The 25,178-nt window shown below is 35.4% G+C and overlaps 2 protein-coding genes and 1 long non-coding RNA gene across 4 annotated transcripts; 1 reads left to right on the forward strand and 2 right to left on the reverse strand.

The window, feature by feature from the left end:
- Positions 1–3,127: 3,127 nt before the first annotated feature.
- Positions 3,128–5,686, reverse strand: LOC109168043. 2 transcript variants are annotated; one of them, XR_002051963.1, is made up of 4 exons: positions 5,312–5,686; positions 5,048–5,183; positions 3,514–3,637; positions 3,128–3,383 (listed from the first exon to the last, which is right to left on the reverse strand). It is a non-coding gene; the product is annotated as an uncharacterized LOC109168043 (long non-coding RNA). The 2 variants fall into 2 exon arrangements; XR_002051962.1 differs by having other exon boundaries at positions 5,048–5,686.
- Positions 5,687–16,995: 11,309 nt separating this feature from the next.
- Positions 16,996–20,070, forward strand: LOC109168149 (ATP-dependent Clp protease ATP-binding subunit CLPT2, chloroplastic-like). The gene is made up of 5 exons (XM_019317197.1): positions 16,996–17,295; positions 17,445–17,483; positions 17,618–17,727; positions 18,522–18,701; positions 19,759–20,070. Exons 1-5 carry the CDS (start codon positions 17,084–17,086, stop codon positions 19,914–19,916), a joined length of 699 nt encoding a protein of 232 aa, XP_019172742.1. The 5' UTR covers positions 16,996–17,083; the 3' UTR covers positions 19,917–20,070.
- Positions 19,955–21,876, reverse strand: LOC109168148 (protein DETOXIFICATION 56-like). Its single transcript, XM_019317196.1, has one exon. It carries the CDS (start codon positions 21,555–21,557, stop codon positions 20,082–20,084), a length of 1,476 nt encoding a protein of 491 aa, XP_019172741.1. The 5' UTR covers positions 21,558–21,876; the 3' UTR covers positions 19,955–20,081.
- Positions 21,877–25,178: the final 3,302 nt, after the last annotated feature.

The following is a 25,178-nucleotide window of genomic DNA, read 5'->3' on the forward strand; positions in this document are numbered from 1 at the left end:
TTTACATATAAGTATTATGGATAGAAGTTGGATGTCTCAAAGGCAAACTCAACGTGGTGATCTTAATCCAGATTTTATAAAAAAGATTAGAAATATTTATTGAGTTTGCATGTAGTAAACCAAATTTTAAAATAATAATTAAATATTTTTATGTTGGTACGTAGAAACTTTTATTGACACCGTTGACACTATTGTAATAAAAACAGTGTGATTATATTATATTCTGCTTATTGAGTTGATGCTTGAAATACTTTTATTATATATTATAATCTTATTTGTTTTAATTTATATTTTAATTTGTTTCTATTTTAACTAATTTTTAGGAAAAACAATTTGGTCGTCGGTCATCATATTTTGAATTATTCAAGCATACACTTACCAAAAAAAATGATGGCCAAACATTTATAGTTGAAAAAGACAAACAAATCCATGTAAGTTTATTTATCTTGATTTTCCTTTGAATGTAAATGAATTTTTATAACAATTGTACTAATTTTTTTTAATTTTTGCAGGAACAAATTGCATTGCAACGGGAGGTATTAACACAAAATGGAGAAGAAGTAATGCGAGTCACTTGTACTATGATGCAGTTGGCGGACATGATAAAAAAAGAAGAGTTTACGGACTTGGCTCATATGGTGCATTAATTCGTAGTCCAATAAATGTTAACACATCGAACAATATAGAATCAACCTCGTAGCCATCAGAGAATGCCTAATTCTGGAAAGGTCCTAGATGAGATTGAGAATTTGAAGGCTTCTACGGTTCTTAGGCAGCAAAAATTAAATGCTCTTGAGAGTGAGAGAGCTGGTACTTCATCATCACCCTCATCACGTCCGAATTCACCTTGATTTGATTTTTCTTTTATGAATTACTATATTGTTGTTTATACATTAATTTGGTATTAAGTACAACAAATTATATTGTATTTTAGTTTGAACATTAACATTTTAAATACAAATATTAGAATTTTAACAAAATAATAAAATAATTACAAAAACAATAAAATAATAATTTAGCAGAATTGCGATGAAATATAATTTTAGCAATGGAATATTCATTGAAATTATGGCGACGAAAACATTTTTGTCATCCAAAACGCGACAGAATCACGACAGTGATTAGTTCTGTTATTATTTTACGATGAAATTATGTGACAGAAAACAAATTTTGCGACGGAAAATCTAGCAATGGAATTACTACGGAAATTTGTTCCGTTATTTTCTTACGACGAATTTGTGCGACGGAAGACAAAATTTGCAATGGAAAAGTTTGCGACAGAATAGCGACGACAATTTGTTTCGTCATTTTTTTACGACGAAATTTTATGACGGAATAAAAAAGTTGCAACCGAAATGTTAGCGATGGATTCGCGACAACAATTATTTCCGTCATTATATTTCACGACAGAAATATGCAACGGAATATGAGTTTTTCGACAGAATATTTTTTCACTCAATGGCGACAGAAAGAAACATTTCCGTTGCAAAAATCGCGACGGACTCGTGACGGAATGATTTCCGTCGCCTACTTCACGACGAACAATTCCGTCACCATTTTCCGTCGCCATCGCTCGCGACGGATTATTTCCGTCACGAATTGAAATACGACAAGCCTTGAGACTACGGAATGGATTCCGTCGCGAAAATGAAAATTTCCGTCGCAAAACGTGATTTGCGACGCAATTTTGCGTTTTCGCGACGGAATTTTTCTGTTGCGAATCGCGATTTTTGTTGTAGTGTATGATGCGACTCAATTATTTATAAATGAAGACATTCCTGAAATAATTGATTTTAGGGAAAGGTAAATACTATCATTGAGTCTTCAAATTTTTCGAGTTTGTGAGTTTTTTTATTCTTAATTTCTGTTGTGTTCACTTTAGCATGTGTGGTGAGAATACTCATATGCAGAGTATTTGTTCTAATGCAAGTCTATCTGTTGCCAATACTTTTGACACATTCAACCGTGGGTCTATGATTATGAGTACAATAAGTGATGTGTATGAGAAAAGACAGGTATTTTTATTCTAAAGTCCATTACTTATTATAATATAAGCAATAGTCTTCTAGACTAACTTTTTATTTTTATTGATATCCAGTTTGGAGATTATTGGGTTGTCGCGAAGATTGTTGGAATAGAAAGTGGTTTGGACTGGTGTTATAACTCATGCAAGACACGGGGATGTAACAAGAAACTTTCCTTGAATACGAAAGGATTCTATGATTGTTACAAGTGTAAAAGAACATGGGGAGAAGGTATTTTGAGGTATAGAATTAAAGTGAGAGTTGTTGACAAGGATGGTAATGCACCATTCCTTTGATGTGACAGTGAGTGTAAGGAATTGATAGGCATGTCAGCTATAGAACTGAGAGGAAAATATCCACAGGTAATGCACAATTACTTATTAAATGTGTTTACTTTCAAAGTCTAAAGCTTACTGTACTATTAACTATATCTAATTCTTGACTTATAGGATAAACAACTATTCCCAAATGAGATTTCATCGTTGTGTTCCATGACATTGATTTTTAAGATTTCCGTGAGAAAAGAACAGTTTCAACTTCCTAATGCCTTCGCTGTTATGAAGATTATTAACGATCATTCATTGGTTGGTTCCTACTGTCCTGAATTATTGGAAAACTTTGACAGTGATCCAACTTCTAAGATGGAGTCCAATGACTGTTTTGAATTAGATGAGGTAAAATTGAAATATTTTTACCTTATCAATTCAAATTTATGTCTTAATCCTATATTAAAATTAATAAAGCTTTCTTTTTCAAGAGTTTCTTTCAGAAGGTGAGGGTGAAATCCAGTGGCCTTAATTGGGACTGCAAACGATGTTGAGGATCTAGACTCGGGGAGTTGTCAAAGCGTTGTCTATTAGATGAGTTTTCCTCAAGCAAGACCTTTTCAAAGAAACTACCAATTGAGAACAAGTTGGAGAACACATTTGATTATGCAAATTGACTTTTAAAGAAATTTTTAGTTGAATCATTGTTTTGGTGCTTCGGTTCTGGTCCCTTCAAACATTGAAGACATGTTTGGCTTTTTTTTTTTTTTTAATAAACTTTGGGGCTTTTCAAAATCCTTAATATTTAAGGATTTTGCTATCTTTTTCAGACTAATCTTTATAACGACTCTTTTAAAATCCTAGCAGGAAAGCATTTGAATAACCTAAGTTACTAAAGAAGGGTCTCCTGAAAACAAAATGTTCTAATCACAGCAACTGAATTACTGAAATGGACAGAAAAACCACAACCTTATTTGCCATATTGCACCCCAAAATTATCTAGCCATCTTTGAAGCTTTGGTTTAGCTGGCTCAGCTTCTTCAGTCAACTGCTCAATCCAGCTCAGTGTTGACTCTTTCTATGTCTTCTTGGCCTAAATTGCAATTTGAATAAGAAATATGAATACATTGATTGCTATCTCAGTTACTAAAGAAGGGTCTCCTGAAAACAAAATGTTCTAATCACAGCAACTGAATTACTGAAATGGACAGAAAAACCACAACCTTATTTGCCATATTGCACCCCAAAATTATCTAGCCATCTTTGAAGCTTTGGTTTACCTGGCTCAGCTTCTTCAGTCAACTGCTCAATCCAGCTCAGTGTTGACTCTTTCTATGTCTTCTTGGCCTAAATTGCAATTTGAATAAGAAAGATGAATACATTGATTGCTATCTCTATTCCTCCTTCCAAAGTAAAGAATAAAATAAATAGCAATTTCTTTACAAGATTAAAAGTCTCGAAGGTAAATCATGTAATTAATTAATTACAAGAGTAGAAACAAGAACTGCATCGCATTTTATTTGTATATTTCGTACAGAGAATAGAAGTGTCAGATTTTGAGAAACATTTTTTCTGGAAAGTAAAACTATGAATGTCATCATCTGCCATTTTCTTGAAAAATGGTATAAGCAACATACTCAGACACACAAATGTAGCATATATTTTGTAGGCTCAATAAAAATTGAATAGTCAAGTAGCCTAACAACTTTTACACTTTTCACAATTATTACTTAAATAATTCTGGAGTGGCCAAAATTATTGAAAAACATTTAAAAACAGTTAGCTTTAAAATAGTACAAAGTTATCACAGCAACAAAATGATATGTGGCTCAACCATTATAGCGAAAATCATTGATAGATAAAATATGGATAGAGATTGAGAGTGGTAAGGGGGAGAAGTGAGGTTTTTGGCCTGGATTTAAATTATAAAAAATTGGTTAAAGAATACAAAAAATTTCAACTTTTCATGCCAATATAGCAAGTAAAAACAATTCTAAAATATGACATCCAGTTAAACACTCTGCAAACTATTTTTTTTTTTTAACATTGTTCATACACAATTTTTGTGCAGTATGGTGATTATTGGGGTCCTGCAATAGTTGTTGGTATAGAGAGTGATCAGAATAGGTGTTATCTTTCTTGCAATTATATAAGCTCTGTAACAAAAAAATTTATACCCACGTATGTTTGAATAGATGTAAATAAATGTAATAGGAGTTGGCAAGAGGGTATTTGGAGGTATAGGTTCAAAGTAATATTTTTATGTGATTGTTAATGCACCATTCCTATTTTCGAAAATTGAATGCACTGTATTGTTCGGTTTAACAGCATCACAACTAAAGGTATCAGCTCTATTATTTTGGGTATTACCAAAAATGTGTAATGTTGGATAAGGATATTGAATAAGATTATGCATTAGCTAAGAAACAAGGATATTGAATTAAGGGTAAAATAAGATTATGCATTAGCTAAGAAACAAGGATATTCAATTAAGGGTAAAATAAGATTATGCATTAGGTAAGAAACAAAAAGCCCCAAACGGAATAGTGGTGAATGTGAACTTGAATCTGGACTGTGCAATGGTATATATGATATGAACTATTTCGGGATCTTAGAATGTACCTAGGTTTATAGACGGTGTATCTTAGTGATGTAATAAACTCAGATTATCTAAATAAAAGCATTTATATATATACAATATATAAGAAATAAAATTCAACCAGTATAGGAAATCGTAGAAACTCAGTAAACAGTTACCCAAATCCAAAAGACCTAATCCATTATTATCTTTTCAATTAGCTCCCAGACTTCACTCCGTAAGCGTTTTTAGGTGACCATAACAGTTCAAAAGAGCAGATCTGTACTCAGAAGACATGCATGATTTCGGTCTTCCCTATACAAACAATTTAGAAGAAATAAATTAACCACAAGATATTAGTCAAAGTATAGAAATGAATTTCAGCTTGAAATCAAACGAGAAAATCAGTAAATAAGCACTCAAATAAAATAGCCCTAAACCACACTTAGTTGTAGATCTCCCAGCCTTCCCTCCGTAGTCGTTCTTAGTTGAATCTGGGTTTGTAGATATCAATATCGCGAAGATAGGGTGAATCTACTAAAATCGCACATACACTGTTGCGAAGATAGGGTGAATCTACTAAAATCGCACAAATGTGACCTCAACACAAAACATATAAGGATCGTGTTCGAAATCGGAGAAATGGAGTAACTGGGATTGCTCGATCTATCTGCGACCTCAAGAATCTGCCGTTTCAAGCCTATTAGAGTGAAAGAACATAAAAGGGGATGGATTTTAGGCGTAATTTGGTGGTCCGAGCGAGAGAGATGATACAATGGTGAATGGCTGAGAATGGCGATTCTACAGCCTTCTCTCTATTTTTATTACACTAATATTACTTTATATATATATATATATATATATATATATATATATATATATTGAATCCAGTGCAACCCCCTTAATTAGGTTAGCTTGTGAGCACTAATCTTTACCATTTATTTAGATTTTATTAACGTTTCAGATTTGCCTATTGTATTTAAAATCCGTGTGCATTTGAAAGGGGAAGGGGCTTTATTGGCTTTTTTGCATCGTTTTATTTTGGTTAATTATATTGAATTGCGAATTTTTTGGTATATGTTTAGTGTTATTAGGAATCTTCCACCGTTTTACCGTTCACGTCGTTTCTTTTCCACTTTGTCGTTTCGTTCGCCGAGAGAGAGCTTCTGCTATCCGTATGGTCTCGCCGTCTGGTCAATCGCTTTGGGTTGTCCGTCCGATAGCAGGGGTTACGACGGTCTCTCTTTGCGTTTCTCATGACGGGTTCGAACTCTAAAGTGTCTAAACGACTGAGAGGGAGCTCTTCCAGTTCTACACCAGGTATCCCCTCGTCCAATTGTTCTTTATTTTTTGTTTTCTTTGTATTAAGAATTGTAGGTTTCTGTATCTGCATGTGTGGTTTTGGTAAGTTTTCTCTGCCGGTGGGTGTGTTTTCGGGGGAGTGGGTATGTGGATGGTGTGTTTGGCGGTGGGGGCGGTGGGGGGGGGGAGGGGGAAGGGTTGGGATTGTCGGCGGTTTTGTGGCTTTTGCAGGTTTTTTTTTTAATTTATTTAAATTTTTGTATTCTGTTTCAGTGTTTGTGAGGGATGTGCTCGGTTTCGAATTGCTTTTTTTTTTGGTGATTTCTTTGTGATCGAGATGTGCTCGATTTCGAATTGTTTTTTTTTTTTTTTTTTTTTTTTTTTGCGAATATTGCATGTGTGTTTTTGGGTTGTGTTGTCTTCGGCGGGGTTGGGTTTTTGCTAGGGGGTTTTCGTCGGTGAGTTCGGCTGGGGGTGGCTGTAGGGTTGTTGTGATGGGCTATTTGTTAGCTGTTTTAGTTTTTTTTTTGTTTTGTTTTTAAATTTTTGTTATATGTCTCAGTAGGGGGGTGGTGTGGTGGTGGCGGGGTTCGTGAGCTTAGAGGTGGTTGACAGGGGGTCCTTGTTTGCACGCTGGTGGGGGTAGACATTTTTGTATTAAGTTTCATATTTTTGTTGGTATATAGTTTGCAACGTGTAGGTGTTGTGTGTTTTTTTTTTTTTTGGTTGTCTGTGGTTTTTGTTTAACGGTTTTGGTAGATACACACTACTCTACGTTTATTAATTCGATGCTTAAGGTTTGGGGTCTGTCACGGGGCTGGAAGTTTTGTGCGTTTTTGTTGTAAGGCCTGTGCATTTCGAACTTGTTTTCTTCTTGCTTATTCTGTTTGTTGTGTTAAATTTTGTGGGAGTTCTAATAATTGGTTATAGTTATTGGTGGAGTGTTGTTATGTTTTTTTGTGGGCTGTTTTTTTATGTTTGTTATGTTTTATTCGTTTGGCGTTGTTTTCTCACAATGTGGTATGTTATTTGTCTATATTTAGGTCAGTGCATCATGGTATATAGTCTGTGCGTTTGCATTAAATTTGGCTCGTGCATCGGCGGCAGGTTGTTGGATAGGTTTAGGTGTGGGCGTAATGGGTTTATGGTCTATGCGTAGGATTTTTCTATTTGATTCATGGTGTCCTGAAATTGAGTTCTATGTGTTACGGTGCGATTCTTATTCGTTATATTCTTTTAGGCCAGATAGCGTATGTGGGTGTTTGTTTCCATCTTTGTTGTGTCGTGGATGGGGTAGTAATGTTATTGTGATTGGATTTGTTAGCTGGATTGATGTGATGCTTAAAGTTTATGTGTGTGCGTCACCAATTTACAGTATGTGCGTTGGAATTATGATTAGCATCTTCATGGCTGCTATATTGTCTATAGTTAGGAGTGTGCGGCGTGGTTGTATACTTTGTGCATACGATGTGTTGTGCTCTTATTTTGGTATTTGTGTTAATGATTTGTTGGTACCAAGTGACGTTGCTGTTGAGTCCGCGGTTGTTGAAGCTGTTGTACCACCCTTGCCACCACCCCCCGTTGATGTGGAATTACCCGCTCGCCTCGACCAATAGGTGTCGGATTCCGAGGACTTAGATGATGGTGTTGACGCAGTCGACGATTCAATATTTCCCTCCTTAAGATCCGGGCGGCTCCGAAACACCTGGTGAATCCCATTAAGCGATTTAGTGCTCGGCAAAAGAGAGTTGTCGTTGAGCTGGGGTTAGGGGAACTCTTGAATTTATGGACCCCTGACATTCCTAAGTGAATGGCGAGGTGGTTGCTATCTAATTTCGACCTCGTGGACATGTATGTATATTTTATGTCTCCGAAGGTCTGATTTCTTTTAGTCTGTTCGGGGTGTTTGATTAGTTTGTCCATGGTATTTGATCCCCGTACTCTTGACATATTCTCCTGTTTCTAGTCACTAAGTTTCTACTACTACATCGGGTTATATAACGTGGTCTATTTTATTCTGATAAGAAGCAATTCATTTCTTAAATTATTGTTTGTGCTTACACATTTACTGCTGTGTGCGTTTGCTGTCATTTATAATCATTGTTGATTTGTGTTTAGTTATAATTTGATTTCAGTATTCATTTGGAGAGAAATATGTAGTTGTCATTTCAAGCTCTAACTTATGCCATGTTCTGTATTAATTGGTATTGGTACCTCACGCTTACACATTTATTGGTACTTACTGTTCATGTGTTTCGCTGCTAGCACTCATCCTAGTGTTCGTTAGATGTCCATTTTTTTTAGTAGAAGTTTGTGCGTATCACTGTACCGGCGTATGCGTATGCCTGTGTTGATCAACGAAGTTTAGTTTAATGTAATTATAAATTAATTTCTCTATTACTTTGGAAATAACTATTCAATTCACTATTTAATCTATATCTAATAAGGTGGTTTGTACTAGTGTTTCGTGTTAGCTTACGTTGACGCTGTTATGGGTACTAACTAATCATGAGTTGGCTGCTCATATTCCTATTATTATTTGTAATATGCATAAGTAACAAAATATAAATGTTTGTGTGTGTATAGCAACCACCGTGTGCATACTTCTGTTCATTATGGGATGCATTCTCCAGTTTGTGCAATTTGCATTGGTAGTGTTCCTGTGATGCACAAAGTAATAAACATCATTTTAATGGTATAACAGAATTCACATGTTACAAGCTTCCCACTATTATTTTTCTGTTGTGTACGCACCCACTCCCACATCAAGGTCATTCAATTACAAAACCACTCTAAATTCATTCATGTCAATCCACACACTGACCATATCAAAACCCCACAATTATCCCTTCACATTTTGTTTGAAACGAAAAATTTTAAAAACAGATACCCCGTACTACCTTCACATACATTCGCACACGCCACCGATGACAAATGCACCTACCGATAAAAAAACGCACACAACAACAACTAAACGCACAAACCCTTAATCTGTTACTCTCAAACAACTTTAACACCATGCACCCTACACCATCACACTTTACGTCAACCAAGCAGGCACAGACTACCTATGACCATTCACCACTGCCACTCAATCATTTTATAACGTACGGTTCACCACTCTCTGCCTCTCACGCACACGCCAACACAAGCCAATGCACAAACCACTGAAAAAACGCCTCACTAATCATTTAATATTTAGTTCAATAATCCTAGGGGAGAAAAACAAATGCAAAAATAATATCACCACCACCAACCCCACACATTATGAAGCTAGTATGCACATACCCGTTTTCGTCGTATCTTCTAACATCACAATCGACAACTTATGCTACCACTACCACCATTAAAATTCCTTTACCTAACGCCATGGACCCATTCCAGAACTCACGCACACACCTACCATTCTACCTTGGTTGTATGACGTTCCATTTATAATAAACAAAAACAACTCAAACCAGAAAATTGTACAAACCACACCACACTACTCACATATCGTAATAGCTAGAAAAGCTTCCCGTTCTTGATCTTCGCCGCTGCTTCCACGATAACTCTCACTCTTCTGTCAATGCGTTTTATTCCACAACCCTTACCCACGCAACTAAAAAGGTACAGCACATGTCGTAAAATATGTTTGAATATATTTTTCCAATCAAATACTCCTAAATATAATCCAAAAGATTCCAATTCAAATCTATCCATAATTAATCATATAACTACAATTACATTTTAATCCTTTTGATTTTAATATATCCTTATTTACTTTATTATTATCTTCTAATATCCACCATTCATGTTGAATCAATCAATGGCTATTAGGTGATCTCATGATTTCATATATAATAGGGGGTGCACCGGATTCGCAGCCTATATATATATATATATATATATATATATATATATATATATATATATATATATATATAGGTTGTCCATCTCTAATGCAATACACGTGTATAGATTACTGTATATATATTTAGTGTTGTAATTTATTTTCTTTAAATTCTGAATATTTTGAAGTATAATTTAATTATGTTCTTATACATTTTAAAATTCAAATATTCTGAAAATGATAATTTATAACGGACAGGAAATATTTCATCTGAGCATCTTCGTATTAACGGACAAGAATTTTTAGATATATTTATTGATCTAAAAGTAAATCTCATATATTTTCAGATCTGTATATACCCAAACATATTAATACAAAAATTTGTCATATTTAGAAACATAAGAACTAAACAGTTAAGTATCATCATAAATGGAAATCAATTAGTCTATCTCATGAATTACCGGTAAAATCATCTGATCTTGATAATGTATCTGAAAAAAAAAATTAGTACAGAGATCAAACTAGGTCAGTACGTGTTTTTTTTTTTTTGATTCAATTTGCAATTTAAATATAATTTTCTAATTATTATTTACTCCTGTATAAAAATAATAAATTAAGTATGCTGTGAATTAGTGCATTTTTAGAAAGTTGAGCAATGGTACAAACTTTAAAAATGAAGTCAACTTAAAATTAGGCACAAATCAATTAAGTAAAACACATTGCATTCCAAAACAAAACTGATGAAAAATTGGTAATTTGTACATGATTTTTGTACATGACCAGTTGTATGTAGCTGCATCTAGGGTTAACAATTCAAATGGTATGAAATTATTGATAGTAAAAGACTCAAGTACAACTATTACATCAACCACTAACGTTGTATATCATGAAGTTTTCTATAATTTTTAATTTTTTAAAGATTTCTTTTTTAATACCATAACATTAATTTCAACTATTTATAATATACCATTTACATCTTCTTCTTTTTTTTTTTTTTCTGTTCAATTTCAAAAAACAATTAATTTATATATTATAAATTATAACATCATTATTGCACATAATTTGTAATATAACATTCATAAACTTAATACTTTTCAATTTATATACCGTGCAGCGCACGAGACAATTACTAGTATGTGTATATATATATATATATATATATATATATATATATATATATATATATATATATATATATATATATATCACATTGAACTCTCAAGAACAAACAATCATACTAGTTGCAAAAGACATGCTCTGTACATTTCTATCATCAAATTAGGCTTCAAATTCCATTGATCATACAACACAATCTAGTCATGCTTTTCTAATAAAACTTATTCACAAAGTGATCATGCTTCTCTACTCATTTCTCAAATAGCATCAGGAAGATATCACACAACAATTCTCAAAGGCAGTGAACACTACTGTGAAGCAATTTCACACAAAATTCACCATAACATGATCATTTCTAATCTAAATTCAACGAAATCAAAACCAAAACGTGCGTCAAGACGGCCCCGAGGTACCGAGCCACAAGGGCCCATGACACCTGGCCCCAAATGACACGTAGCTGAGCTACAAGGGCCCGCCCACTGCATAGAGATACTCAGGGACCATGGGGCGGGGCTCTGCATGGCCCGCCCCCTCAGGCCGTTAGATTGCCGGGCCTTGGCAACGGCCCTCTCCTAGGGCCGGGCCTAGGCAACGGCCCCTCCTAGGGTCGTGCCCTAGGCCCGGCCGACCACAGCTCTAGCCAATGGTCCCCTTGTTGGGCCGTTAGCTAGGGCCGTTACTTCATGTGGTGCACAATGTCTGTGCACCAAATGATATTCTTTCATCTGCAAGACAATCTCAGCCAACTCCAACTCATCCAAAACATTAACAACACATCATAGACAAGTAATAGATCACTTCATAGCTCTAACACATCAAAATCTAGCATTTCTACTCATTTCTACCTAAGAAACAAGGCTTCATAGAGCCAAAATTCAAAGTGGGAGTCCATGGGATTATACCTTTGCTTCTTCTTCTTCTTCTTCTTCTTCTTCTTCTTCTTCTTCTTGTGTGGATCCCTTCTTCCTCTCTACTCAACCACTACTTCCTTCACCACCTAGATACCTCAAACAAACAACACAACAACACTTACAAAGCTTATGAAAAGATCTCAGAGATTGAAAGCTAGAATGGAAGCTTAGAAGGAAATGAAATGAATGGAGGAGAAAGAAGCTAGAACCTTACTGTGATTTGTGTTTCTTCTTCTACAGAGAGTTTGGAGAGGCAAAGAAATGGGATCAGGAGACAACAATGGAATAGTGAGGTTTTTATAGGGTCCAAAACCCTAGGTAGATCATCAATGATTGGTTGAGGGCAAAGGAGTAAATTGGCTTGTTTCTAGCAAAGATCAGACAAAAGTTTAAAGAGTTCTCATGGTTCACCTTGCATCATGGACCCAAGTCTAGAAGGATAGATTTTAAATAGTTTGAGGTCAAAATAGATTTTTCCAAAGATGATTTCTAAACAAATACTTGGTTCAGATCTCTCCCGATCTCACTCAGATTGGTTACTCAGTTTAAAACTTGGTACACGAAGTACCCGAAAGTTTAGGATTTTGGAATTAAAATAAGTTTCGAGTGTTGAATTAATTTAAAATGTAACTCAAAATAATTTATTCAAACACCAATTTATTTAAAAAAAAAAAAATTAATGGAGTGAAAATGACTATTTTGAAATTTCTTAAAATTGAATTTATAAAATTAAATTTTAGGTTGTCACACTCCTAAGCTCCACTTTTCTCACCAAAAATAAAAAAAAATAAAAAATCAGAGATAGCTTAATTAATAGTTTAATACCTGTGCACGCCCCTAAATATGATGAAAAAAAGATATATATGGAGATAAATTGAAGTAATTAAGAGTAGTGAAGAAGGAGATTATTAGATCCACCTAGCTACATTAAACACTAAAATAGTACCTAATAAATTAAAGTAAGATCGGAATTGAAGAGAGTTTAAATTAAATAGTACAATACTTATTATTAGATCCCAGCTAACTAAACATCATAGGCTCGGGTCGAATCATATTGGGTCGACCTCGAGATCGGTCTAGCCCAAGTCAAAACTATATACCCAAGTCAAAACTATATATTCTTACCTCAATATTGCCTGAGTCCGAGCCCTAAATCCTGCGAAGAGAAGGAAAATGCGGGCGAGTGCCATGACCTTGCCGAGGGAGAGCTGTGGGAGAAGGCAATGGAGGAAGTACTGAGAAAGGGGAGCTATGGCAGGAGGCGATGGATGAGTTGAGGGAGATTGGAGGAGCTGAGGGAGAAATGAGGGCTAATACTGTTAGTGATGTAGGAGGCGATGGCCGATGGATGAGTTGAGGGAGATGCACGCGCATTGCATGGGTAATTGAGCAATTATTTACTCGAATTCAAGCAAGGATAACATTAGAAAACATAGTCGATACAACCCATTTCATTAACTGCATTTCGTTGGTATGATTTATACTTGTATATCGATCCAAATATTTTTAAAGTATTACAACAAATCTATTTCGTTCAACGCACGGGTGAAAAATACTAGTCTCAATAATTATTCAATAGACCATGGTCCACATAATTATGTGGACCATAAATAAAGTTGCAAATAAAAAATAAAATTTTAATATATTAAAAACACATTATTTGTATATATAAAAAATATTATTTGAATATATATTATTTAAGTACTGAAAGTACAATATTTTATATATTATCAAATAATGTAGATTCAATACATAAATAATGTATTTTTAATATATTAAAAATGTACCTTATATTTATAGTCCATACAGTTGTGTGGACAAAAATTTGTCAACAAAACTTAACCCAAGAGTAATCTATCTAGCCAATATAAAAACCTAGAGTCAAAATCTAAGGAGAAAGAAAAAAATTTTAACCAATACTTATTGCATGGACCGTGGTCCACATAGTTGTGTGGACAACGGTCTAAAATTAACATTGTTTTGCTTAATTTTATTTTTTTTGCGCGCTCAGCTTATATTTTTATAACTTATAAGGTACATTATTCTAAAACATAATATAAATTATTCTAAAACATAATGTACATTATATTACCCATGGTGTTTCATTATTCTAACACGTAATATACATTATTCTAACACATAATATACATTATTCTAAAACATAATGTACATTATTTTAAACCATAATATACATTATTTTAAAACATAATATACATTATTTTTATTCATAATATTCACAACTTTGTTTTGGACCGTGGTCCACACAATAATTTGCCATTTTTTACGGAGCGTTATGTTGTGCAACTGTGTGCACCATCCATTGTCACAGGGTTGCAAAACGACGTCGTTTTGACGTCCGACTTTAAAAAAAATAATTCAGTTTCGATTGCCATTAACGGCGTTATGTTGTGCATAATTTGAACTATATAGTTCATTCATTCTGAATATATAGTTCATTCATTCTGGATATATATTTCATTCATTTTGGGTATATAGTTCATTCATTCAAGGTATATATAGTTCATTCATTCTGGATATATATAGTTCTGATTTTTTTTTTTAAAAGTCGGACGCACATTTTTAATCAAAACGACGCCGTTTTTGCAACCGTGTGCACCATGCATGGTGTACATGGTTGCACGACATAATTTTCCATTTTTTACCAATTGTTATACCCTGCACCACGACGCACACAAAACTGTGCACCCCGCGCCTCCCAAAAAACGACTTCGTTTTGTTAAGTTGTGTAGGAAGTTGACGCGATTATGTACATTATGATATACAATTATGTACATTTGTTTATATAATTATGTACAATTTTTTTTATACAATTATGTACATTTTTTTATACAATTATGTATATTTTTTTTATACAATTATGTACATCCGAAACAAGAAATTTATGTGTATTATGTTAAAAGTTTATGTGTATTATGTATTATGTATTATGTTAGATTATGTGTATTATCTTTTCAAAAAATGTATGTGTATTTTGTTATACAATTATGTGCATTCTAGTATACAATTATGTACATTTTAGTTTACAATTATGTACATTTTTGAAACATGAGATTTTTTTAAAAGAAAATTAACAATCCACACAGAAAGCGAAATTCCGAATTTTTTTTTCCAAAACGATGTCGTTTTGCACCAGGGTGCACAATGCAATGCGCGCCCTGGTGCACGATATAAATTGCCACTTTTTACCAATCGTTATATCGTGTGCACCGCGGTAAAAAACGGCATCGTTTCTTTAAGTAAAGAAACGACCCACCATTGCCGTTAACGGAGTCCGCATATTTGCTGTATTAAACACCAACTGACACTACAGTATATCTAAACCGACACTGCCTCACGACAAATGAAACTGCAGTTATATCAAAATGATATTGTAGTTGTGGTGAAGTGAAACTGCAGTGTATATAAAATGAAACTGAATAACATTTCACATATTTGAGTGTATATTGCACAATGAAGCTGTAATTATGTTAAAATGATCATGGGATAGTTATGCTGTGCACCCGTATGCACCATGCATGGTGCATACAGATGCCAAAACGACGTCGTTTTATTAAAAAATGCGCGTCTCCCCTTTTAAAAAAATTTAGGTTCGATTCCCAGCAACAACATTATATTGTTCATTCATTCTGGAATTTTAGTTCATTGATTATGGAATTATAGTTCATTAATTATGGAATTATAGTTCATCGATTATGGAATTTTAGTTCATTCATTATGGAATTTTTAGTTCATAGATTAGATTATGGAATTATAGTTCATCGATTATGGAATTGTAGTTCATATGTTGTTGCTGGGAATCGAACACGATTTTTTTTTTTTAAGGGGAGACACGCGTTTTATTAAAACGGCGTCGTTTTTGCATCCGTATGCACCATGCATGGTGCATACGGATGCACAGGATAATTTGCCAATGATCATGTAATTATGTTTTAATAAAACTATAGTGTATATAAAATAAAATTAAATAACATTTTCACATATTTGAGTCTATAAATTTCGAATGAAACTGTAGTTATATCGAAGTGAAACTGTAGTTGTGTTGAACTGACACTGCAATGTATACAAAATGAAACTGAATAACAGAGTTACTTTTTGTGGGAGGGTGCAGAACGACGAAAAATGGATACCGTTTCTTTTCATTAAACAAAACAACGTCATTTTGATTCGCGGTGCATGATCGATCATGCTGCTCCGTGCACGATATAATTTGCGATTTTTTACCAGACGTTATGCCATGGAACCGTGTTCACCATTCATGGTGAACACGGTTCCAACGGTGTTAGTGCACCGTTATCTTTTTTTTTTTTTTTTTTTTTTTTTTTTTTTTTTTTTTTTTTTTAAATTAATTACGTGACTGCCTACTCACTTTGGAACCATGCCTACACATTCACTTTGGAACCATGAGATTATGAATTTTCTGTTATGAGATTATGAATTTTCTGTTATAAGATTATGAATTTTCAGTTATGAGATTATGAATTTTCTGTTATGCGATTATGAATTTTCTGTTATGAGATTATGAATTTTCATTACATTCATAATTTCGGAGTTTCGGACATTCATAAATTATGAATTCATGCATGCACATTCACTTTGGAACCATGCCTACATATTCCCGTCCGAAATCACGGACATTCATAAATTATGAATCCATGCCTGCACATTCACTTTGGAACCATGCCTACACATTCACTTTGGAACCATGAGATTATGAATTTTCTGTTATAAGATTATGAATTTTCTGTTATGAGATTATGAATTTTTACATCCGCGATTTTTTTTTTTTTGCCTAAAAACGACGTCGTTTTGACTTGTGTTCACCATTCTCGGTGAACACGATTCCACGGCATAATTTGCGATTTTTTACAGTGTAGGATATATGGGCCTAATATTGTGCATCAAGGCAGCCCTTATCCATGCTTAAAGATGGGCAGATTTATAATGATGTGCAGGCAGCCCATATCTGTTTGCCGTCGTTTCTCCGGTCCGCTTCTATCCAGAAGTTCTCGGCTGGGAGCGAAGAGTCGAATGAAATGGCCGCTCACTGCGTCTCCTCCGTCCAGGCTGCCACCTCCGGAATCAACCAATTCCGTCACAGAAATTCCATCCAACTCGCAGCGGAGGAATTGAAGTTTCCCTACCTCGGTACTCCCACCGGAATTTCACTGCAGCCCTTCAAGTTCAGACCCTTTTTCTCGAAACATTCACCCATCAAAGCCACAATCTCTCTCAGCCTTCCAACTTCGTAAGTTATATACATAATATCTGTATGTATATGTTCCTAATCCATGTTCATTTCCCTGATTTATGCCTACTGCTGGATGGTTTTTATACTTTTAGGTTCACTCTCAAGTTTGATTATTTAACTCTTATCGTATTTTTTGTTTATTATAGGAATGCGGACGCAGTTGTTTCTCTAGAGAATGTTCCCAAGTGAGTGCTTTCAATATCTTCATTGGGCTAGTAGCCTACTAGTAGATGTATAGGAATAGGGATTTGTTTTTCCATTTTTATTGGAATGGAATATTGATGTTGAGCCTTGTTGAATTGGGCGAGTGAAATTTTAGATGGTCATCAAAGGCGATTAGGTCGTTTGCAATGGCTGAATTGGAAGCCAGGAAGATTAAGTATCTCACAACAGGGACAGAAGCTCTAGTCATGGGCATTTTAAATGAGGGTTAGTCAATTCTTATAAGCATCTAAATATTTGTTTTGTGATTATTACTTTTTGATCAATTTTTAAATTACTTGCGTTTGATTGGAATAGAGTCTGCTTCATTTGGGTGAAAATATGCATTGTTTGTTTTCCTGATGGATTTATAAATTTCCTGCATGTGTTCTGAGTTGAATCCACATTGTTTAGGCGGAAATAAGTGGCCATTGTATTCGATCTCTTCCCTAATAGATAATTTATTCTGCTATTTTACTTCATCACATCTAAGTAATTGGCGTTGTTGAATATATAGACTAAAATTTGACTTTTGGTTAGTAAATAAAAGCTCAGCTTGATGAAATTTGGATAACTTCATGACTTAGTATAGAAATTTCCAACCTTGAAGACAGGTAAAAACTGTACAATGGAAGAAGCATCCCTGGTGGGTTTCTAGGTGTCAATGCTTTGCTGATAAAAATGTCTACTAGTTCTTGGTAAGTTGGTATGCATTAAGATGTAATGCAACAACCTTTAAGACATTATACCTGCAATTATCTTGTTCTAGAAAAAAAAGGAACCTAATTACTTGCAAAGTGTAATAAATCATGATAATTGGTGTAGTCGGGTTCGGTCTGCAATTCATGTTATGTATCTTGTTAACTTTCTTAGTGAGGTCATCCAGATACCAGATGTACGATTATTCTCATTTTCTCTAATCATAGTTGATTCTTTGCTGATTAGTCAGTCATTCCTTTGTTAATTTCAGAAAGCTAGCATGCCTGATTATAACAATTATTTTGTTGATTTTTATTTTTCAGGGACTAATTTTGCTTCCAAATTTTTGTGGTCCATGGGTATTACCCTTTTCAAAGTGCGTGAAGAAACAATCAGGATTTGCGGGGAAGCTAACTTTTTTAATTTCAGTCCTGAACATCCCCCCTTGACCGAAGATGCGCAAAAGGCCCTTGATTGGGCTCTTAATGAGAAGGTCAAAGAAGGTAAACTTCTCCTTATTTAAGAAAAGAGAAATGATGAACAGTAAGCTTTTCCTCTTTACTTGCTTAATGTGATAGTGGTATATTTTAATTCCGCAAGTGTTTATGGCTCTTGCTTCTCAAATGCAATTGGCTTCTGGTTTGTTCCTAGATAATTTTAGGGTGTGTTTGGTTCGCACATGGGAATCGGAATCGCAATGGGTATCAAATACTTGGTAATGGTAATGGGTTTTGGTGAAAGTATTTAACATGTTTGGTAGTAGGGTGGAATGGGAATGGTTACTAATAGTAGTGCTTGAGAATGAACAAGCGAATGAAACCCTTATTTTATTTGGGTATGGGTTTTTCAATTGATGGGGTATTCGAAACCCATAGTAATGTTCTAAAAACCTATCAACCAAACAATAACAACCAAAAACCCATCAACCAAACACACCCTTAATTTTCAGTGATGGAATAGGCAGGTATTGCCGTGTTGTATGTTATTGTGGATAATGTCAATTGGGTTGCTTGTTGGTCTATCGGCTTTAATGCACGTTATGAATCATATGATCACTCTTACAAACATCTCTCCTGCTTAGTTGGTCCTTGTGTTTAATTTGATTCTGCTTAGTTCTTGGAATCAAGGCAATACTGCAACAAAGAAAAAGCTTGGAATATGCCAAGAATCTGTGCTGTGAGCACAATTAGTCTATCCTTTATGACCACACTCTTTAAAAGCATATTCATACCCCCAGTCCCCCACCCACCCACTCAAAAGAACAAAATGGAAATATACTTTTTACAGTGTATTTAATTGCTGCATATATATTACTTTATAATTGGTTATGATAAATATATAAAACTGTTCTGATAGATAATAGATTGCCTGAATTTCAGATGGATAAAATTGCTGTTCTCATACATTTTAAATGTCTCCACCTCCAACTGTTTGAGAAAAGAAGTTGCGTCATGCTAGAGTCGTCAACTAATGCATCATCGTTTTCCTAAGCCATTCTGAGTAATGTATTGGCCGAAAACAAAATCTTCTGATACCATTTTCGTGATTGTTGCTGTGCAGGAGATGGCGGAGAGATTACAACTATTCATTTACTACTTGGAGTTTGGTCACAAGAGGGGTCACCGGGTTACAAGGTGTTGGCTACCCTTGGGTTCAACGACGAAAAAGCTCAAGAGCTGAAGGCCTTAATTTCGAAACCTGGTTTTAAGGAGGACTAGTAGAGCTTGTAGACACTCAAGGCTGCCATTAAAGTTGATTCTTTTAATCCATAATGCTACACTTTGAATTCATGTTAAATATGGATGAATATTGTGTTATACTCTGTAATTTGGAAGAACATATTTTATGATGAAACATAATTTTCTCATTAAAGGGATGATTTCTTAATATGTGCAGTTGGGAAGTTTTTCTGATTTATCATCATTGGCAGCTTCTTCTTCTTCTTCATCTGTGCAGCAGGCAAGTATTTGTGCCTTTTTAGCTTCTTCATCCCAGTTGTTCCTGGCAATGAACACCACCAAGACCACCAGACAGACAGTCACTCCGGCGATGAATCCGACCAACAATCCGGTGAGCCCAAGATGGAGCTTGAAAGCTAAGATCACCCCCAGAGGTAAGGCCAGCAGGTAGAATCCACAGACACTGGCATACGTCCCCACCAATGGTCTGGCCGTTCCTCGGGCTATTCCGCCGGAAACTGCCAAAGGAAAGTTGACTATCTCCATTACAGCCAATATCAGCATCATCTTCTTTACACCTCTGGTAATCCCTTTTTCATGAGTGAACAGAGCTCCCCAGAATCCCCTGGCTCCCACCGTCGCCAAACTGCCAAGAACACCGGAGATCACCCCTAAGCCCAGTGACACGGACACCGAGATTCGCGCCGTGGCAGCATTATTGGCGCCGAGCTCATTCGACACGCGAACGGAAGCAGCGGTGGCCAGGGACTGCATCACGGAGAAAAGCACATAATCGAAGTTGAGCAGAATGGCGATAATCCCCACTGCCTGCTTTGCGTTATGGAGACGGCCAGTGAGGAGAACCAAGATTTCATAGCACCACCACTCAAGGCAGGTAGTCAGGCAGCAGGGTACAGCCAGCTTAATTAGCTGTTTCCAGTCGCTGGTGCTTTGCTCCCACCACCCTCCCTCTGCCCATTTCTGGCTCTTCCAGTTTTCAGATATCACCACATAAACAGCTAGCAGAAACATGATTGTAAAGTCTGTCATCCAGAAAGCCATGGCAACCCCTTCAACTCCTCTAGCCTTATAGAGCAACAAGTTCATCGGCACCTGAAGAGCGACGGCCAGAGCTGTGCTTAGCATGATCGGGATGGTGATGCTCTGTGCACTCAAGTAGTACTTTAAAGGGCACAAGAACGATACAATCACCAAATCAGGGAGGAGAAATAGCAGGTACTTCTTTGCTACAAGTGAAATATCTTCTTGTTGGCCAAAGCAAATGAGGATTCTGTCAACATTGAGCCACAGAAAAGCCACAGGAAGAGAGACTAGGAGCAGCAGCAAGACTGCCATGACAAGGGTTTTGTGTAGGAGCTTTAAGTTCTTAGCTCCAAACGCCTGTCCGCATATGGGCTCCATAGCGCAGCACAGGCCATTCAAGACAGCGAATCCGGTGACATTCGCGAGGGTGAATCCGAGGGAGGCTCCGGCCAAGGCAAGCTCTCCCAGCCGCCCAAGAAACGCCATCGTGATGGATAGCTTCGCAAACCAAGTGAAGTTCATCACCAGCAATGGAAGCACTATTGGCCGCTGCACCTTTAGCTCCCAAAGAATTTTTTGAGCCAGGTTTCTTGGCCTTGTCTCGGTGGAAAACGTTGGACTTCTATCTCTATCCATAACAGTGTCTTTTCAAAGCTAACAATGGTGAATGGTGATATTGTTGTGTGGTGCTTTTCTTACATATGAAAAGAGATTAGGATAACAACCAAGTATTTAAAACTCATTCGTACAGGAAGCTTAGTGTAAAAGAAGAGGTGGATTCAATTATATTAATGGGTGGGGATGAGGAGTCTAGTGGTTGTCCTCGACTTCAAGTGTGATTTGTCTTCGGCCCGACAAAACATTTGGAAGGGTGTAAATTACAGTGACTTTATGTCTCAGCAGACATGGTCAAATGCCGGTGCGCACAAGGGATCTGTCCACTTTAGACATAATCCTCACACTGTCGCCACCGAGATTTAGACCTTGACCTCTTCTCTCAAATACTGCCTATTGAACCATTGAGCTAAGTCTGTACGGGCAAACACCATATCAACACTCTAAAGAAGGGCTTGTAAAGGAGCAACACATTGTTGTTTCTCAAAACTCCCCAACAATTTTATTTATTTATGAATGTTTATGTTAGGCGGCGGAGGACACAAGTTATACAACCAACAATAAGAATACATATAGTTTCCAAACAAAAATGATGAGGTAAGGTGTCGATGGAGGGTATGGGTTTCGTGAAGGCATGCAATGCTTTAATCTCTAGTGGATGACATAAGCAGATGAGTGGGTTTGGTTTGTAAAGCCAATTAAGGAAGTTGAGAGAAGCTTTGCTGGGAAATATATAATGAAGATATGAAAGAGATTTTTAAAAAGTAAAGTTTTAGAGCAAGTTTAAGATTTTGAGTTTTTTTGTTTTTGTTGTTTTTTTTTTTTTTTTTTTTTTTTTTTTCCAGATTCAATAAAAAAAAAGAGATGAATGAAAGAAAAGAGGAAAAAGAAAAATGAAAAACAGAAAGTAATCAAGCTGGCTAGTGCTAATGGTGCCAAACATTCAAGTCCATAATTCATCAACATTAGGCATTCCATCATTCAATTCATCTTCATCCATATTATTTTCTTCACCTCCTTCATCTCCTTGATCAACAACTTCTTGATTTGGTTCCATAATTCACCTCCTTCATCTTCTCAACCACCGTATTATCGGCTCTTGATTTGGTTCTTCTTCTTTTTTTTTTAAATTTTTTTTTTTAAATATTTTTTATTTACTTCTACGTTGCATACAATAAGTCAATATATACACATTACACAATATAAATATGTATGTATATATAATACACTGCAAGGGTTGCATTCACATGCAAACACCCTTAAAATACAAACATGTAGACATATAACGTGCACACACCTAAATGCAGGTATGCACAAATCCGTGGACGACAGTGCACACATCCAATGTAGTATGCATTTGTGAATCCACAGTATTTGGGCCGGCGTGCACGCGTCCATGAACGACAGTGCACACAGGCGGGCAACACACAAAATCATAAAAACTAATCACAACCTTAGATACCCAAAATTCAACGATCCAGAAATATCCACACGTTTTTATTTTAAGCCCTATTTTTACATGAATCTAATTCTACACGGCAAACAATAAAGTCGAAAATATATAATATACACTGCGATAAAATAATACATTGCAAACAGTAAAATATATATAATACACTGCAAACAATAAAGTCTAAAATAAACATACATTCAATAATACACTAAACTCTAAAATATATATAATACACTGCAAACACTGCAAACTCTAAAATATATAAATCTATGTGTAAACAATAGGAAGATGTGGTCCAATGGTACCCGGGATGGACTTCCATTAGGAAGATTGTGAGTTCAAGCCTTAGTGGAGGCGTTATTAGCTCTTTGTGTTTCAGTAGGTTGAGAAAGTATATAAACACAGAACATGGACAAATGAAGACACATTTATTTTCTATTTAATATTAGGGGACTCTTGGTATATTTTAGACTCTTGGTATTTCATTTCAATTAATAGTGGAGTGTTAGAGAGTGATGTAAATGCCTATATAAAGGCTAAACACAATTAGAATTTATATATAGATCAATGAAGATAAATCAGAAATGTTATGGCATTTTTTTGTCTCTCTTGTGTGTTGAGAGGTGTTATTCTAGGCTTATCAAGATAATTACCAATCTTGTGGTGCCATCCATTCCTTATCACCTATGATCAAGGTGTGGCAGAAATATCCTCATAGAAAAACACAAAAATAATCCCATAACCAGCCCCTACATCAACCAATTCCATTTCCAACACCCTCAAATTGTAGTTCTTGTTCTTGCTGTTTTGGTGAGGAAAAGATCGGGCATTCGGAAGATTCTTTGGCAAATCAAGACTCGAGTTCACGACGAACGATCCGTATCACTGTATCAGTTTGGATGCTTTATCGTATGCTTGACTATTTTACATTCTAGTAGTATTTTCTTTATTATGCTTTTATTTTATCTTACTTGCATGAAGCTTGCTTATCTCTAGTTGATGCATGGAGTAGTTAATTTTCTACTTTGATAATCTCCCTAGGGAATAATCTTAGGACTAGTTGTTTTATATTGTTTTAGTTCACTTTCATTATTGAAAAAAATGAAAACAAAAAATTGAAAAAGGAAAAATACAAAAATATTAGGTAGGATTAACCTTCCCATCCGTTTTTCGTGAAGCTCAACTTGTGCTATATTTCTTATGCCACTAACAAATTTTCATGAAGCTTTCTTTGGAAAGGGGCAAAGGCTAATGGTTTTTCAAAATAAAGTGATGGATATGCACTACATTTGGTGAAAACTCTTTATCCCTTGACTTTTTAAGCCCTATGTTTTAATTCTAAAGTGTGGAAATCTTGGTTGGTATGCGCATGCTTAATTGGCTTTACTTTATCACGAAGGATTAGTTTTTAAGCTCACCCAAGTCCCGTAAAAATCCTAAGTGTGGGAAGGGACAAACACTTTTGTTGAGACCTTAAGGGCCCGTTTACTAACAGAGAATTATTCTCTATTTTCAATTCTCTGTTTTCAATTCTCTGAAGTTGAAAACTTGTTTACCTGTACTTATTTTCGAAATTCATTCACCATTTACTAAATTAAAAATGTACTACATACATATATTTGTAAGTTATTTCGTGACAAATTAAAATGTCATTAGAAAACATATTAATTGCAATAATTTAGTAAATAAGTTGTTCGTGACGAAATGTGATTACAAAACATTGCAAATAAAATTGAGTACACCATCAATGATTATAATTTGCCCAGAGTACATTTGCGATGTCCTCACGCAATTGTAGCATTTGATCTTGTTGACTCATATCTAATTGTATGGTATCATTGCCACCATCACTACTACTTCCACCATCATCCAAAACCATGTCTTGTGTTCCGTACATCATACCTAATTGATCATCCATATCTTCCAACCGAATGAAATTATGTAATACACAACATGCAAGAGGAATTTGTCTTTGCCTAATCAATGGGTAACCATTAATGGACTTTAGAATTGGGAATCTTGCCTTTAAAAGTCCAAAACACCACTCAATCACATTCCGCAAATATGAGTGTCCATAATTAAATAGGGCTTGCTTATTTCGTATCCGTCCTTGCCCACGAAAGTCATTCAAGTGGCAGCGCTCCCCGCGATATGGTGCCAAAAAACCGGGTGCATTTGGGTAACCACCA

This window comes from Ipomoea nil, unplaced genomic scaffold (assembly GCF_001879475.1).
Source record: "Ipomoea nil cultivar Tokyo-kokei standard unplaced genomic scaffold, Asagao_1.1 scaffold3172, whole genome shotgun sequence".
In the NCBI taxonomy this organism is placed as follows: Eukaryota; Viridiplantae; Streptophyta; class Magnoliopsida; order Solanales; family Convolvulaceae; genus Ipomoea; species Ipomoea nil.